The sequence below is a fragment of the Centroberyx gerrardi genome, chromosome 13 (assembly GCF_048128805.1).
Source record: "Centroberyx gerrardi isolate f3 chromosome 13, fCenGer3.hap1.cur.20231027, whole genome shotgun sequence".
NCBI classification, from domain to species: Eukaryota; Metazoa; Chordata; class Actinopteri; order Beryciformes; family Berycidae; genus Centroberyx; species Centroberyx gerrardi.
In genome coordinates, this window is record NC_136009.1 from 6,321,623 (window position 1) to 6,339,033 (window position 17,411).

General features: G+C 41.4%; 1 protein-coding gene across 1 annotated transcript in view; it reads left to right on the plus strand.

Moving 5' to 3' along the window:
* astn1 (astrotactin 1) overlaps positions 1 to 17,411 on the plus strand; it is a 329,475-nt gene that overhangs the window by 64,774 nt on the left and 247,290 nt on the right. The window contains exons 3-5 of the mRNA XM_071907023.2: positions 4,292 to 4,542; positions 5,207 to 5,349; positions 7,162 to 7,311. Coding sequence (XP_071763124.1) covers positions 4,292 to 4,542; positions 5,207 to 5,349; positions 7,162 to 7,311 — 544 coding nt within the window. The remainder of the gene's footprint in view (positions 1 to 4,291; positions 4,543 to 5,206; positions 5,350 to 7,161; positions 7,312 to 17,411) is intronic.

Below are 17,411 nucleotides of genomic sequence, written 5' to 3' on the forward strand. Positions count from 1 at the left end.
GGTCGACGCATGTAAACATCATAACTGGGTTAGAATAACCTGGTTAAGCTCATACTCTGCTTATGAGAAACCTGGTTAGGATGCCTGGCTTACTCCCATATTAAACTGGTTACTGTGGTGTGAAACATCTTACTACTTTCACTTTTGGTTTTCATCATCTACGCAAACTCACACAGCATTATGGATACATTTTGATGTCAACACTTACTATTATTGGGATCATCATTACTTTCCTTTGTTTTAGAAGTAACCTATTACTCAATCAAAGAGGGAGGGAGTAACTGGCGCACAAACATACTTTGTAGCTGGCGGACCTATCTGTGGACTAGAATGGAATATTCTCTTAACTGGTTTATTCATGGCAACAGGGAGAGTCAATCGCAGGGTATCAGAGGTTCATGTAAACAGCTTAACCTGAATAAGACCTGAACCAGATTATGGGCAATAGCTGGTGTTTCTGCAGCAGGTGCTAGTATGTGATACTACAGCTTTACTTTATGTAGATTGCCAGGAAGACTGATGCTTCAAAGTCAAAAAGCATAGCAGGTGAATGTTATGTTAAGATTGGTTAAAATGGAAACTATCGGATGTTGTATTAGACCCTCTGTAGAAGCAAAATTACATTAGAGATAACAATTTCTGACAATGCTGCCTTCTCAGTTCTTTAAAACAGTTGAAATTGACTCATTGACTCATGATGTTGACATTTTAATTTGACTTTATTACAATTTCACATGAGAAGTCTTAGATCTTTACACGAGAGCTCTTACAACGGCGCCTTCCCAGCACAAAGATCCAATCGCTGTGCTAATAAGGAAAGTGTCAGGGCTTCATGCTATATTAGCTTTTATGAAATATCCCCAAATTGAATTAAATGATTTAAGTTTCTGTCATTAATAACCATTTCCAATGGAAAAACTCCTCATGCGGCGGGTGTGAAATGGGGTTTTGACTTTCACATTTGTTCAATGTCAAAATCAGCACGGGATCATAAACCTGTTGGTAATAATCCTCACAACTCTCACGATTCATTTCATTTCATTGTCGGTGTTAAATATTATACTTTGGCAACATTACCCCCTGACTTCAGCAGTTGGTAACCAATGCATGAGAAGATACAGTATGTTGTATATTTCTTTCATTAATGTTGTAGCTTAAACATTAAATCCAGACAATGGCCTATTGGCTTTTATCATCATAAAAACGCCCCCTTTGGCTATGATAAAGTTTACTTGATTCAACGTTAGAAACTTCCTTTTGCTCTCTTGTAGTTGTCAAATATCAGATCTTTGTGCCTTCCCAGGTCTTAATGCCTCGCATGCAGAGGCTAACTGACAGATTGATAGCTCAGCTCTAATACCATGCTTGCTCCGTCAGACTCTGAAAGGCCATGTCTTCCCCTCTTCCATTCGGGACTTACATGACAGGAGTGTAAGTCATAAGGAGCATTGATGCCATTATAACATCATCCTCATCCGTTAGTAAGTGGATTACGGGGCTGGAGCGCTGGCATGCTTTGATGTGTGGTTTGGTTTTATTGGCTGTATAAGAGGAGACAGTCCACTTAGTCCTCGCTTTGATTCCAAGTAATGTTTGACATTAAACAGTTTTTCCCCATACCCCCTGTTTTAGCTCTCTCTATGCATGGCCGCTAATGTAAGTTGATGGGTTTGAATTACATTTGTCACCAAGGTAGATTTGATTGAAAACCATTTAAAGTGGTTGACATTTGACATCCTATTCTTGTTTAGGCAGCGCCGGGGAAAGAAGCCGATGCAACACTTTACATGAATCTATACTTTAATGGTTATGTTTGTGCTCCGAGATCAAATTTGAGGAAAAAAAAAAAAAAAAGCTTTATTTTTATCTACCCTTTTAGTTAACCATGGTAGCAACATATAGAATGAAACCTCCTGTTCCAATAAGGCAGTGTTGGCAAAGTTTTAGAATACAAAGTAACACAACATTGATGTAGAGCATTCATTTGCAAAAGAAATACAAAGCAAGTGTGAGAGCTGAATGGGAGGCACGCAGGAGCCCGTGGAAGCATTAACGAAAACATTAACTCTCCGATTTGTTTTTTTAAATTGGTTAGCGCCAATGAAACTGTTCAGCTTCATATCTTTTTCTTGTACGCTTCAAGAGAATTGAGGACCATATCTAAATGCATACATATTTTGAGACTTCTGTTTTGTTTGATCAGAAGAGAAGGTCTGTTGGAAATATTACAAGTGTATAGCAATTGTTTTATTTGAGTTGGAAAGTAGAGGACTTCATCAGTGACTTTGAAAGTACTGGAAATTTAATCATTACTAAACCAAATTACTCTGGTCTCCTTTTTGACCACTGTGCATACAAATTTACTGCATAAGTGACCCATATCATGGTGTCATTTGTTAATGTCCTTGACTATGCAGATTAAGCAAACAACTTATGCAAATTGCCTTTACTTTTGTCAATTCAAATTAATATGACCAACTGAACCCCCCCTCCCCACCCCCTTTTTGCAGTGAGCGTCAGAAATCTTGATATGTTTGGAATGGGATTTTCCATTTAAATTAGTGATTAAAATCAGTTTTTTTCATTTCGTCATGTTTTTTTGATTTTTCCATAACTCAGCTTGTTAGACTGTTAGACTCAATTATAAGTGAATAATTTTGTATTTATTTATTTTTTTTCAATTTACCCTTACACTAAACTCTTTGTCGACCACATTTTGCCTATGTTGTTATCATGCTGTTGTCCGGCCCAGACCGTTACTTCACATCATTCGGTTGCTGTAATTTTATTTTCAGAATACTTTAGCGTGACCACTTAAGTCCCGTTCTTTTTCAAGCACGGTAAAGCAGAACTGAATAGACATTGTGTAACACAAAGTATCTCTCAAACGACTCGAAAAGGGAACAGAAGTGGAGTTTTTGCAAGCAATTTGTGTCAGGGGAAGAGCAACGGTTACGGCGGTTAAGGAAGAAACATCTGTACCCACCCGGCTTGGGGGGGGAAGTTACCATTCTTTTATTGTAATTTTAGATTAGTTGGTAATTTTGGGACTGAAAGAGATTCGTTTTTTTTCTATCCGTCTCCGGTGGCATATTGCTGCTATCTCTCTCTCTGTGTGCTGTCACCTTGACATTTTCATAACTCTTTTTGACATTCTGCAAATTGCACAATGTGTCTGATTCTGATTGCGGTTCTACTGACAGTTCGGTGTTCGACAAGGCGGGCCTCTTTTCCGAGCGACATTCTCGGCTGGTGAGATCAGATTAGGTGCGCTGGTTTTTTCTGGTGGATCAGCGGGTTTGGTAAATTACTATATAGGCAACAATATGCGTTCAAGTCCAGCTCCCGACCACGGCTGCATGTTATCTCCTATGTCTCTCTCCTATCTCTCTTCCCTGTGTACAATTTTTCCGAGGGAATGATCCCATATAATAACCGGAAAAATGCGCCGGAGTGGCACTCTCAGATCGGTTTGTCTCAATTTATGGAATCAGATAGAGTGAAATGACACTGCTTAGGCTCATGCGACCTGACCCAGTCATCTGCTATCGGCGCTCGTATTCCTGGAGGAGATTACGGGGCTGATATTCAACCCCACGGTTGCCTTCTCTCTTCTGTTTCCCCAGGCTGCATGTGAGCGGGGCGTTTTCCTCATGACTTCAGGGCTAGTGATGCAAATTCCACCCCCTGATAACGATTACACTTCTGCCATTTAAGACTCTGAAGAGGATAATGCTGTAAATTGGCGGCTTGTTAAGGATGCAGACATGGACCGCCGCACCTTCAGTAGGGATGAGGATTGGAAATGGGGGAACAAATCAGTGAAGATGAGGCGCTGGTTATAATTGGTGATAAATTCCACATGGCCTCGAATTACTGGCCGTCAGCGAAGAACAGCATGCTGACCCTTCCTTCATTTTCTTTCAGGGTGAAATGGCCACATAATAGCAGTACGGACAGAGTAACTACAGTTAGTGAATAACACTGTAGGTGTTATTCACTGAATTCCATCTGCAACCTCTTCTCAAATTGTTCTGTGGGCGTCGCGGCCTTGACTTTGATCCATATTCTACTGCTTGGCAAGGTTCTCTGACTCTGCCCTTGTCTTTTCCCCTCTCTCTCTCTCTCTCTCTCTCTCTCTCTCTCTCTCTCTCTCTCTCTCTCTTTTTCTCTCTCTTTCTGTCTCTCTCTCTCTCTCACTCTCTCTCTCTCTCTCTCTCTCTCTCTCTCTCTCTCTCTCTTTTTCTCTCTCTTTCTGTCTCTCTCTCTCTCCCTCCCTCCTTCTCTCCAGGGCGGGATGATCGCCCTGCTGCTGTCCATCCTGTGCCTGGTCCTGATCCTGTACACCCGCAGGCGCTGGTGTAAGCGCCGCCGCATCCCCCAGCCCCAGAAGAGTGCCAGCGCCGAGGCGGCTAACGAGATCCACTACATCCCCTCGGTGCTGATGGGGGGCCAGGCCCGCGAGAGCCTGAGGAACTCCCGGGGTCAGGGGCCCAACTCCAGCGGCACCCTTAGCATCCGGGAGACGCCCATTTTGGACGGGTACAAGTCGGGGGGGGCGTTACATCTCTTTCATCATTCATCTCAGTAACACAATAAGCAGATTGTGCTACTGAGATGAATAATCAGTGGATTTTGGTTCTAATTACAAATTTAAAGCCGCACAAGGCAACTTGCAGCTCCAAATCGCAGTGAGAGGGAACTGTTTCAAAACCGTTTGAATATCAATACCCAGAAATCATGTGACGTGACATCAGTAAACTGCACACAGCACGCTTATGTTTACCAAACCGGCCAGTCTGACGCTTTATACCAAAGGAAACCAAAGAGAGGCAGAAGATCTAACATTGTGAAGTCCAGCTTTCTCTGGATGAAGCGCTGCTCACTGCTGTTTAGGAGACAGTTTATATTTTGCTCCATCAAAAATCATCAAAAGTGACTATGACTACTGACTATGAGTACTGACTTTGACACCAGAATTGTATTTGGGCAAATTAGTGATGATGGCATACTCTTCTCTATCGCAGCCCCACTTTGTAATTTAGGCTGAAGGGAAAACCTTGCCTAGTGCAGCTTTAAGCAGATAAATAGTAATCTGCAATGGATGCTCCGTCAAGCAAACCAGTAGTTTGTGACATCTACTCTAAGTCTAATTTCGATAACTCAAGATAACTCACAACTAAATTGAATTCCAACTCAACCCCAGGTATGAATACGACATTACCGACCTGCGTCACCATCTGCAGCGGGAGTGCATGAACGGAGGCGAGGACTTTGCCAGCCAAGTCACCCGTACCCTGGACTCTCTCCAGGGCTGTAATGATAAGAATAACATGGACCTCACACCCGGTGAGTTGACTGACACATAAATAGGCAGGTCGATAAAAAAAAAAAAAAACAGTCCATAAGAAAAAACAGACCATAAAAACAGCCTTTGTACTTTCATCCATCAAGTTTTTTTTCTGTCTGTGAAACTTGTGTGTTGTCTGTCAGGAATCTTCTCATTATAAGTGAGTATTCACTTATTGCATACTGTATATAGCCATATTCTTTCCTCCTTGGCAGCCATATTATGTATATATACTATGCAGAGAACAGTATGAACACACTCTTAGGAATGCACTAATTGAATTAAACTGTTTGAAGCTAAACTAATTGGACTTTTAGTTGCATACCTTAACATGTACAGTATTATTTGCACCAGTTCGACAACCGTGTTTCTCATATAAATGGGCAATAATCATCTAAATGAATGTAGGCCCAATTACAGAGGACTAAAATTGGAATAGCGCCATTAACATGAATGCTGCAAATATTTTTCCAGTCTAACTGTTTTCTTCAAAAAGGAAAATAAAATACACAGGCAAACAATCTTTCCATTGTTTTCACAAATACAATTTGTCTGTCTTGCTTTCAGTACAAGAACGTTGTTTTTAACTCATGCATACAGTACACGTACATACCTGAAAATATCAAACTGTTTTCCCACAAAACCATTGATTTGACAGCTTGAAATGATCAAAAGTGGCTTATGTGTGCGGGGAGTGGACTCACGCTTGCCAAGAATTTGTTTTAGAAAAATATTGTTTTTGGAGGTTTTTTTGCAATCAGTGGACCTTAGAATCGAGCACAACTCCCATGAGAATCGTGAAGTAGAACAGCGTTGATGCGGGAATACCCCCTGAATAACAATTAGCGGCAGATTCACTCCCCGGATCCACGGAGAGAGCGGCCCTCGGTGACGGGACTCTCACACAGTGTTCTTCTAAAATCCAAACATCCCCACCCCAGAGGTGATGGAAGTGGAGTAATCTTGTGCATTATGCATTTAGGATGGTTAGCGCGATGGACTGGACAAATAGAAAATGCAGGCAACGGCACCATGCATTGAATATTCATCTCTATAAACACTGCAGAGGTCAAGCAGTAAATGGCATTCGAATTTGGACTAAAATACCAAAGCTTTCACCAAATATTATTGGCTGGCCTTTGCTTGAAGACCTTTCCTGGTAGAATAATGCAATAGAGATGCATACATAAACACATAAATAATAATCTTATGGCACGATTCAATTGTGAAATTAATCGCCCTTCCATATGGTGTAAGTATACAGTATATAAACAGTTTACCTTGTTTAGGCTTTGTTGCATCAGACTTTCACAAAATACAGCTTTATGCTTTTCTTGTCACTTTTCTGTCTTCTGTTATGGCCATTAGTGTAATTATTATGAAACACAATTTATCCATTTTTGATGTTTTCCTGGACATGCGTCTCTTTAATATTTTCCAAAATAAAGATGATTGCATCCTCTGAGACTTAAATAAGTTCAATCGTATTCCCTTAATGAGTTTTAATTTCATGCCAGCTTTTCTCACTCTTTAATTTTGGCTGTTCCACTTCTCCCCAAAGTGAACAGACCAACATCGCTGCCATGTTTTCTTACCATTAGGCTCCCGCTATACTTTTTTTTTTTTTTTCCGCTTATTACTCTGCTGTTTTAAGATCCTCTACACCCAGCCGGCGAAAAACACATTTTTCCATGTGGCTGCTTTCTCATTTTGTACAGAAACTCAATTTTGTGCCATTAATACTCTCAATCGCTTTAATAATAGCTTTTCTCTCCTCGCTTTTGGTAATTATGTTTTCCACTTCCCCGCAGTGAGCGACAACACCAAGCTGGCGCTGATGAACAAGTACAAGGACAACATCATCGCCACGAGCCCCATCGACAGCAACCACCAGCAGAACACCTTGCTCCCACACAACACCTCCACCAGCCAGCGCAAACGCCTCTCCAGCAACACCCGCGGTGAGTCACCCACTCCCATAGAGTCGCCCTCTGACACAGAATAGAAGAAAATAGATCGCATGTAACGCCTCTCCAGCAACACGCAGCGAGTCCCTCCTGCCTCCTGTGGGAATGAGCGGCATGTCAGGTAAAGAGTTCTATATTTGTAGATATCGTCACTGATGGGTGGAAAAACCTCGTAACTCCAGCTGTGGTGGTTTTCATGTTGATGCATGTTCGTTTATGGGTTGAGAAAATTCTACAATGCCTGGGTTCATGAAACTCCTTCAAAGCCCCATTGGATAAACTGAAAAGAGTGGTCAAGCTGAAAACAAGGCCTTAACTCTTAAAAACCTGACATTTTGGAGATATGAGGTTTTCACCCGGCAACAGCAGTATGTTAATAGGTATTATACCCTAGAGAGCACAAGCTGCATATGGCTATTGTCATGTGAAAACCTTTCGACTCTTTTGACTTGAACCGAAAGCATGTGCTCCTTTATGTTTACCCAGCAACCCGCAAAATCCATTCAAAAGCCATCGTGTACTATCAAAAACGAATGGCTGAGGTGTGAGGTATGAGGTTTTAATCTGACAGCAGCCGTATTATCAGTGTCCTGCAGAAGAGCTTTTATTTTCAAATGTTTATCTCTCACACAGCTCTAGCAGAAAACATACCGGGGGGGGTGAGTCACTGAATCCCGCCTAAATTCAGACACGTAAGGCCAAATGCCAATAGGGGAATCAGTTAGCTGCACAGCACTTTCTGGGACTCCACCAGTGATTCTGAGAGCCTTCAATACCGAGCCTGCCTGATACGTATTGTGCTGAATGGACCGACTGAAAATGAATTCGAAGTTTGACTGAATGTCTATAGGTTATCATTTCAGTGGCGTAAGTATACACCTTCCCTAAACTTTTCAAGTACCGGAGGAATCTGGTTGATTCTTTTTTTTTTTATTGAGGACCATGTGGTTTTGACATTTTTCAATACATTATTCATATTTGGTCTCGGTCCCAGGACCTTGAAACCTTTTCTTCACGTCAGAGCCGATGCAAGTTGTCAATTGCACGGTAAAGAATACGACGGTGCAATAAACGAAAAGTTAAAAAGTCAAAATTGGAGGTATGAGTTCTCTGCAGGACACAGAACAAACCCAAGGTTGCAATCCACTGAGTCACTGACATTCTTTGCAATGAATGCCCTTTGACCAGTACATCAGTAAAATTGTTACGTGTGAATGCGGCATGAATGCAAAACCTCAGAAATGTAAGTCTCTCTGTTTTTTTGTGTGTCCCCTTTCATTATCGTAAACACAATCAGCTCTCTTTCAGCCAAACTCCCGTCCATATCAAAATGAAGTAGCTGTAATACCTTTGTGCTTGAGTCGTTTGTACTGGCAATCACCTCTGTCAACATCACCAACTCCCATCTCGCCTCACGTTCACCCCTGCCTACCCCGCTGCGATATTGTAGGTGCACTGTATGACAGGAGAGTGATGGATCCAGAGAATGAGGGAGAGTGAGAGAGAAAAACAGAGGGAGAGAGAGAGAGAGAAAGAGTTGCAGTTGATGAAAAGAAGAGAAACTCTCCCATTATGGTAAACAAGAGAAAAAGAGGGGCGCGACATTTTGGAAATGATGTGTCTGTCCCTTCAGTTGACCACAGATCATAATGCACTTTTCTCCACACTTGACTGCATGAATCCCCTTCTGTGCTGTTAGTTGCTTCGAAGAAACTTGAGAAGTAAAAGCACTTTTTGCCTAACAAAAAGAAAGCGAGGTAATTTAGAAGTTTGTCTTTTCCAAAATGTCATGAAAGTTTGAATCAGAAAGTTCAGACGGAAGAGGAGGATCAAAGTATTCATCTCTGTGTTTCATCATCGCCGCCCACCATTTGTTCTAGCAATCAACCATTGCGCTCATTCGTGATGGGTGGAAAGCCAACATGACTCTTGGGACGATTTTGCTTCTTGATTTTAAAAGTATAATAACTTTTTTTATTTTTTTATTTCTTTCTTTTGACCTTGATTGCGGCGGCTGCAAACCCGCACCCGCCATGGCTTTCAGAACAGCGATGAGAGCTCAAATCGGAGCTCTCTCCGAACCAGAGCAAAGGAGAGCAGCATTCAAGAAAACCCTTTTATCAATAATAGAGCATAAGAACAAAGAGCAAGTACCCCAAACACCCAACATAAAGCTCCACTAGGAAATTCCACATCTTGGTAGCTCCAAATGGCAGCGGGAGGTACTGTTTGAATTTTGAAGACTTCAAATACCCGGAAATCCTGTCAGGTGACGTCAGTAAACTGCACGCAGCACAGCTCATGTTTCCTCTGCTGGTCTGTGATGCTTTATACCAAAGGAAACCAAAGAGACGAGAGAGGGAAAAGATCTAACGTGGGTGAGGCCAGCTTTCTCTGGACGGAGCGCTGCTCACTGCTGTTTAGGAGACAGTTTGGATTTCACTCTTAAGTTTCAATTCCTCACTGCCTTTGGCCAGAGAAGTTTCCATACTTGACACCAGAATTTCATTTGGGCAAATAGGGCAAATCAATGGCGTCTCAATTAGTGGGGATGGTACGCTCTTCTCTGTTGCAGCCCCACTTTGTGATAAGACAGGTGTTTTTTCACTTGAAAATTGCCTAGTGCAGCTTCAACACAGCACAACATACAACGGTTCCTTTGCCACTTAGTATTCCAAGATCCCGTTAGGCCTAAATACAAGATAAATGAGCCGGCGGGGTGTTTCAGGACAAAAAAGCTAAAGATCCAATCTGTTTTAATCCTGCAGCATTTGTCTGCTGTGTCCATGGAGTGATCCAGAGACTCTGGGTCTGTGTGTCTTCTTCCCCTAGGCGTTCTCTCGTTCCTGTCTCTGTGTCTCTCTCTCTTTCTCTCTCTCTCTCTCTCTCTCTCTCTCCCTCTCTGTGAGTTAGGAAAAGCCCTTGGTCTCTTGTGTTCTCCTGGAGCCAACCCCTGACAGCACTACGGCTCGGCGCTCAGAGGAAGAAAGGGATCGCCGCCTCCTAATTCATTTAGTCAAATTTTGTTTATTTTGAGCGCCGGAAGACGGAACATGAAGCGGGAACGGAGAAGAAAGAGAGAAAAAAAATCCCTGTGCATTCATTATCATTGTTGTATCAGCTCTTGATGTTAGGAAAATGGAAGGGATTCGCTCCCCAACGCACTCACCCTACACACACACCACTTTCCAAATATCAGTGTTTCCAGGTACAAAGTGTTCACAAAGGCCAGCTGCATAGGAATGAGGCTGTCTAAGCAGGCAATTAGGTCTGCCTCATGTAGTTTTGCATTGCTGTTGTTGTTTGCACTATTTTCATCTCTGTCATAAAATATGCACACACAAATTTAAGAGCTTTTGTTGTCCTCAGTGGACAACTTCTGTGCAGGCAGGTAACGTAATTGCTCCTGCCCTTTTTGCTGAAGGTGCCCAAGTGCCTCTCTTCACTCCACATGTCAGCAAATTTAATAGACTCCACAGTACACTGTGTTATAGCCAGAGCAACAAAAAAAGTACCAAACTTACCAAATGAAAGCAGAGGTTCCACGCATTCCACTGACACCAAACATGTGATGTCTAACCTACCAGGAAATGGGAAATTGATGTTCTCACAAAGAAGCCTAGACGTGTTCATACCTCAGCTGAAAAGTGTGGGAACATAAAAGTAAAAATGAATACAGCAAAAGTATTCATTTTTTCTTTAAATCCCCTCAGGGCAATATATAACATAGCCCTCTCATCACTACACGAGGAAATATTAAGGGTGCACGTTCACTGCCATTTGTCTTGCTTCATTTTACTATCGATGGAGTAATTGGACAAGGAAAAGTCACTGAAAAGTGCTCTCTTCACACATGAAGTATCAGGAGGGTTATTATTTACTTCTTTGAAACCTGAGGAGCCGGACTCGAGTACCATCCGTAAGCGATGCTCATGTACTTTGAAGCTGTTTGCCTCACACGGCAAACAGAAACCTTACATTTGTTTTTTTTTATTTCTCTCTCATCTTTTGTAGTTGGTCCTCTCTCCTCCTTGAGGATCTTCTTTTTCCTTCTCCCCCTCTTTTTATACCCCTTTGTACAGAGCTGGCTTGTGTTCAAAATATAATTCTCCTCTTTTCTTATACCAACTATGGGAATGATCTTTGTGGCCGACGCCAATCAAAGCCCTCGGTTATCCTTTCTTCAGGGGTGACCACATTCTGCTAGATTAATGGCTCTTACTGACTCATACTGTCGCCACAGTAACAGTTATTGGCATGACAACAATCTCCCAAAATATCATCCAGTCTTCATGCTGTAAAGTTGAGACCTGAACACCCGGACTGCTCTTACACCACCATAGTTGTTTTGTTCACGCTTTAAGTTTTAATCCAACCCCCTTTGATCTTGTAGTATAATTTAACAATTATCATATTAAAGGAGAAAATCTTGCTTGCCCTTGAAGTCAGGGACCTGCAGATCCTGCAGGTTTTATATGGAACCCTTTTTAGATGCACCTGACATCTGCCTGTACCACTCTAGTAAACACCAAAAATCAAAAGCTGCCCTAGCTACCTCATATGTGCTGAGCATGAGCTACTGCTTTCCAGTTGTTTTGGGAAAGTGCCATGCAAATTCCCATCATTTCTGTTGACTGAGCTTTCTGACTGACAGTACTTATGTGACAGCTAAACATGAGTTTTACATATGTTCTGAGGAAAAATGTCGAAATGCTCTAGATTCTACACGGAATACATCTAAAATCCTTTGACTAAAATATAATATAACGTATGGGAGACTCGGTTGCTCGGTTTCACTTTCATGCACTTTCATGCCACTGATTGAACTCAACCCGGTGTCTACCAGGAGGCAACTAGTTCAGAGGCAAAGTGATTGAAGAGGGGCTATGTGGCATCAAGTGAAAGCAAAGAATAGCCGCATATGCTCTAGCAATGTTGTCTCCATCTGGAGCCCGCCTTGTTCTACGAGTCGGCGGCGGTTGTTTGGTCCCCAGTCGGGAAAAAAACAGTGTCTGGACACATCAAATGTTTTTACACCCCCAATTGTTAATTAAAACAAAGAATGGTGGAAGCTGCCAAATCATTATTCCAAGCTCCATTTGGGACAGGCAAGTCGGAGCATGTCTTGAAAATGAAGCTGTCTTTGGGTTTTAGTTAAGATTCCCTCACAGCGGCGGTGAATAAGCTGCTCAGATGCTCAGCAGTGTCTCGAAACCCCAGAAGTGGAGCATACTGTTCACAAACACCGGTGGTAGCCGTGCCAAAAACATTTGTAGCCAAAGTAATTTCCTGCGAGACAGAAACAAAAAGAAAATCAATAACTTTTGGTCTCTATGAAAAAAAAAAAATTAATAAATTTGGAAGATGTTGTTAGTTCTCAATGAAAGATGAGAATGATTAAAAAGGAGGATGGAGGTTTACCTATATTCCTTAGAAATCAGGCTTTTCACACAGCTGCTATTGTTGTTGGTCCTCTTGTTTTTCTCGCCGTTGCTATTATTGTTGCTGCTGCTACTGTTGCTGTCATTATATTTTATTTCTTATTATACCCGAACGCGCCAGAGTAATTGTAATAATTGGCGCACATCATTAGACACTCTTAATTTGATGCTTCCAGGGCGCACTGCAGGCAGGAGATTTGCAGCGTCAACAACACTGGCACCTGCACTTCTACTTTGTGATAAAAATGTTACCATATCATATTTTCTTTTCCAACTAGACTATATAGTGACATTTTTTCCATACATCTTCTTCTAGCTCGTCTTCTTCTAGCTCAGTAGAGAAGAGTAGATGCATCAAGGTGTTTTGACACGCCACTTGAACCTTTTAGTGCATGTTGCTTTGTTAATTGATATCGTTGGTGGTGCTACTGTTGATACTTTTATTTCTGTCACATATTTTCGTTTCTAACGCCACTACTCTTGGTATTGCTGTTCTTGCTGCTGTTGCCGTTTCATCCCTATTCTCTTGACTTGTTTGTCTCCACTTCCTCTCTGTCATGGCAAAATTGTCATTCCAGTGTCATTACCCCCAGGCTCTCGCACCCTTCCATATTTATAGAGTTGTGGAGCACTGGACAATAACTTTTTGGTTTATAAGAGGTATTTGCACCCGCTGTGCATGCTGAATGGCGGTTGAACGCCCTGCAGTGAATATTTAAAGGGGCCTGTCTTGTATTCGCGGCAGCCTTGAGCGCAGCACCTTTTGGCCCCCTGTCTAATAGCAAAGGCTGACGCGTACCCGCTGCGTGAGATTTAGGCTTAATTCCTCAGAAGACACTTTTCTTCTTCTCTGTAAGCCAGGCAGGGACATGCCATTGCGCTTCAAATGCCGTCCTGGCGAGAAGTGTTATATCCTTATAAAGGAGACGGTACACAACACCCCTCCCTATAATGAAACTCTTCACAGCTGAACTCATGTCACCACCAAGCGGACCCTGAGAGCCCCGCATTACCAAGAACTTGTTTTTCTGGAAGTCAATTAAAAGAACACTCTGTCCTCTCACTGGAAATTTGTAAAAGTTTGATTAACTAAACCCGGTAGAGGCATCAATGTGGCCTTTAGCACTCTATTTTTCAGACTTTCATTTTGATCTTGTGCAGGTTGGCGACAGTTCAGCGCGCACTCACCTTCAAAACTGTAAGGTACATTTTCTCTTAACTGCCTCCGATAATCCTTTTATTCCTTCCATCACCGAGAGACATGCTGTTGCACTTTGAGCCATTTTGAGTCATTCCAGTGAAGAACTATTACACTGTACCTAACATTTCTTTTATGTGCTCCCCTCTCTCTAAACTCATAGAGCCTTCAATCTGTCCTCGACAGCCCCGCTCTGTCAAAGGCTTGTTTTTTGAGAGACACGTAAAACCTCTGTTTCCAATAGATGTAAATTGGTCAAATCCTGATAAAATAACCCTTGTATAACAGGTGCTGTAGCTTTGTCCACGCCATTTGATCTTATTATTACAATGTTGCTGAGAGCTGAGCAAAGACATTTTGGACTCAATGCATGCTGCTGCCTTCAAGTGTCATCAAAATTTGCCTGCATGATAGAAGTTTAAGTCAACTTTGCTCCTTATCATTTGTTCTCATTTATTTTGCTGTTTTATTGATGCAGTTTTTATGTTGAAAGGTCCCCCTCGTTCCCCCGTCGCTGGTTAGGAATTTCATTTGTGTTTGTTTCAATGAAGAGTTTTAATGGCACATGGTCTGAACGATGTGTCAGAGGGCTTCGCACGCTGCCAAGAAACATTTCTGGGGGGGGAAACAGTGCAGCGCATATTGCTCTCATTAAATCAGTTGTGTGAAATGCCGCCGAAACAATGGTGTCATCAAAAAAAAAAACCTCCTCACTTCTCAAGTAAAGCAACGCCAACATCTGCGCCGTCAGATAGTCATGGCTGCCAATAATATTTATACAATGCATTCATATCCTCAGTGCATATTGTTCTAAAACCAACAACATGAAGCGCTGATGAAGCCTCTGTCATGAAAAAAGTCCTTCTCGGTTTGTCACATTGACATCGCTGCCAACGGTATTTTCACTCTCCCATTGTTTCCGAGGGATCTTCTCCAGTTTAATCAAACACAATGTCTTGGTTTGGGATTTTTAAAGCTCGTCATTGAGCAACGTTAGCATGATTTTATTTTTTAATTTTTTTAATTTTTTTCTGATTCACATATATCCCGCTGAGGAAGCAAATCTTTACTGCTTTGATGGATTTTTCCTGCTCACTTTGTGATAGGCAATCCGCTAACACTTGTACAACAAGCTTCAATACATGTCCTCTAAATATAGTTAATGCTCTAAACGGAAAAGCCTCCGATAAAACAAACACTCAATGGAAATCCAATATGTTAAGAGCAATTTGTTGTTTATTGTAAGATGTTTTCTACCCACATATCAGCCCTCCTCTTTAATATCATAGCTTCAAATGAGGAAATGATAGGCCGTTCACAGTTGATTTTACCCCCCGCTTTGAAGCAAGATAGCGACATTTACTATCTTAGTGAGAAATGTGGATTGAAAGAAAATAAGATTTGACATGCATGGGATCATCTTCCCGTACGAAGCTGTGTATACTCCCAAGACCAATTTTTATCCTGCATCCTCCCTTTCTTCCCCGGTCCGGGTAATGAAAGCATTTGTCATGAAAACAAGAAAAAAAAAACGACAACAAGAAAACAAGAGTCATGTTGGCCAATAACAGAACACATTCAAGATATGTGGTGTGCCTTTTTATCTATTTATTTTTCATGTTTTCCATCTCACAAATGTATGTCATCCATTTTGTTCCCCGTGAAGGGTTGTGCCGTGTGCGACTGTGTCATATGTCTGGGTTGTGATAAACTGAAATGAGAGATTTTTTTTTGTAAGACACGGTGCTTTGTCCTGTCCAAGTTGATGTTTGTGTCACATGGAAACTGTGTCAAAATGAGTGATGAGGAAAAACAGAAAGAATGATGCAGTTTATTATTAACCATTCATTTTTTACAGAACTGCAAGACGTTTTTTTGCATGTCCAAGATAAGCTGAATATTTCTGAACCAGAGTCATTAGAGAGAAAACCAATCCATGGACCTTCTACTCAGTCAGTATCCATTCTGAAGTCAGAAAACTGATAACGAAAAAAGACTTGTTTTTGATTTTTCACATTTTTGCCCGAAGGAAAAAAAAACACGTCAAAATTCATATTTTGCAGGCACATTTATCTGACATTTTCCTTATTTTCACTTATTCCTTTTTGCTCTCTAAATATCAAAACAGTAAATAAAATAGTAAAAAGCACCTCTTTCCCCACACAAAGCTGCATTAAGCTGCCATAGCTCGTAGAAGACCGAAAGTAAAGCGATTTTACCTTCAAAATAAAAGCGTAGAATTTGCAGGTATTGGAAAAAGAAATATTGGGATTTACATAGCAACAAAAATAGCATAGAAATGCTCAATAATAAATTTTTTATATAATGAGTGAAACTCCAGCTGTTAAATAGATACTAAAAAGATTACACTGTATTATGGTGCAAGGTATTGCTATAAACACAAAAAACGATATGTGTTTGTGTATGTGTCCTTTCCTTTTAGGAGCACATGTGACAGTGAGTGTAGGCTAAAAAATGGACTAGTAGACATCCTTTAAAGACATCTGGCCTACGTTTGTGTTTGACCAAGTAACTTTTTTTTTTTTTTAAGATTTATTTTTGGCATTTTTATGCTTTATTCGACAGAGTTAGTGAGAGAGAGACAGGAAGGCATGGGAGAGAGAGAGGGGAGGACATGCAGCAAATTCCCGCTGCGGGAAGGACTGAGCCTTATGGTACGCGCTCTACTCGGTGAGCCACCGGGGCGCCCCTTGACCAAGTAACTTTGAGATATCACCACCATTTTTAGTTCATTAAATTTTTTGGAAGTTGCTAGTTTTGTTTTTGTTTTCAAGTTACTTTATCCAAGCATGCCAATGTGTCAAAGCTAGCGTTCAGGCTATTTAGCATGTGCAAAACTTAAAACTAGCTACTTAGCTAGCAAAGTTAGTGCCACTGATGAAAACATTTAGCGGTTAAGATACAGGTAATTCAAGTCTGCAAGTCCATTGTGCTCGTGATTGGTTTGATATGGTTTCTTTTCTGCATGTGTGTCAGTTTAAGTAGCTTACCATGAAGAAGAAGAGGGTGTCAGACATATCAATCGTTTTCACCAAGCTAGCCAACCTCAGGCAGAGAAAGAGACATAGGACGGTGCTGTGGAGAGGGAAAAAAGAGTAGGAGACAAATGAAGAGAGAGATAAAAGGGCTGAACAACAGAGTGAGCAAGATAGTAAAAATGATGTAGGAGAGAGACCATGACAGAGCTGAGGGAGATTCAGAGAGAGAGAAATGCAGGGCCAACATACGAACTACTGGACTGTACAGCACTGCTTCTTCAGTTTTACCTTGTCTATCATTGAGCCAAACTACACATATATATTACATATATATATTATATATACTACACGTCATATATTGGACTCAATAAACCTGAGCACCTTTAGAATTATACAGTGTAGTCTGTTTTCACATATTTACCTGTGTGAGAGGGTGGAAGTGTGCAGGAGCCCTTG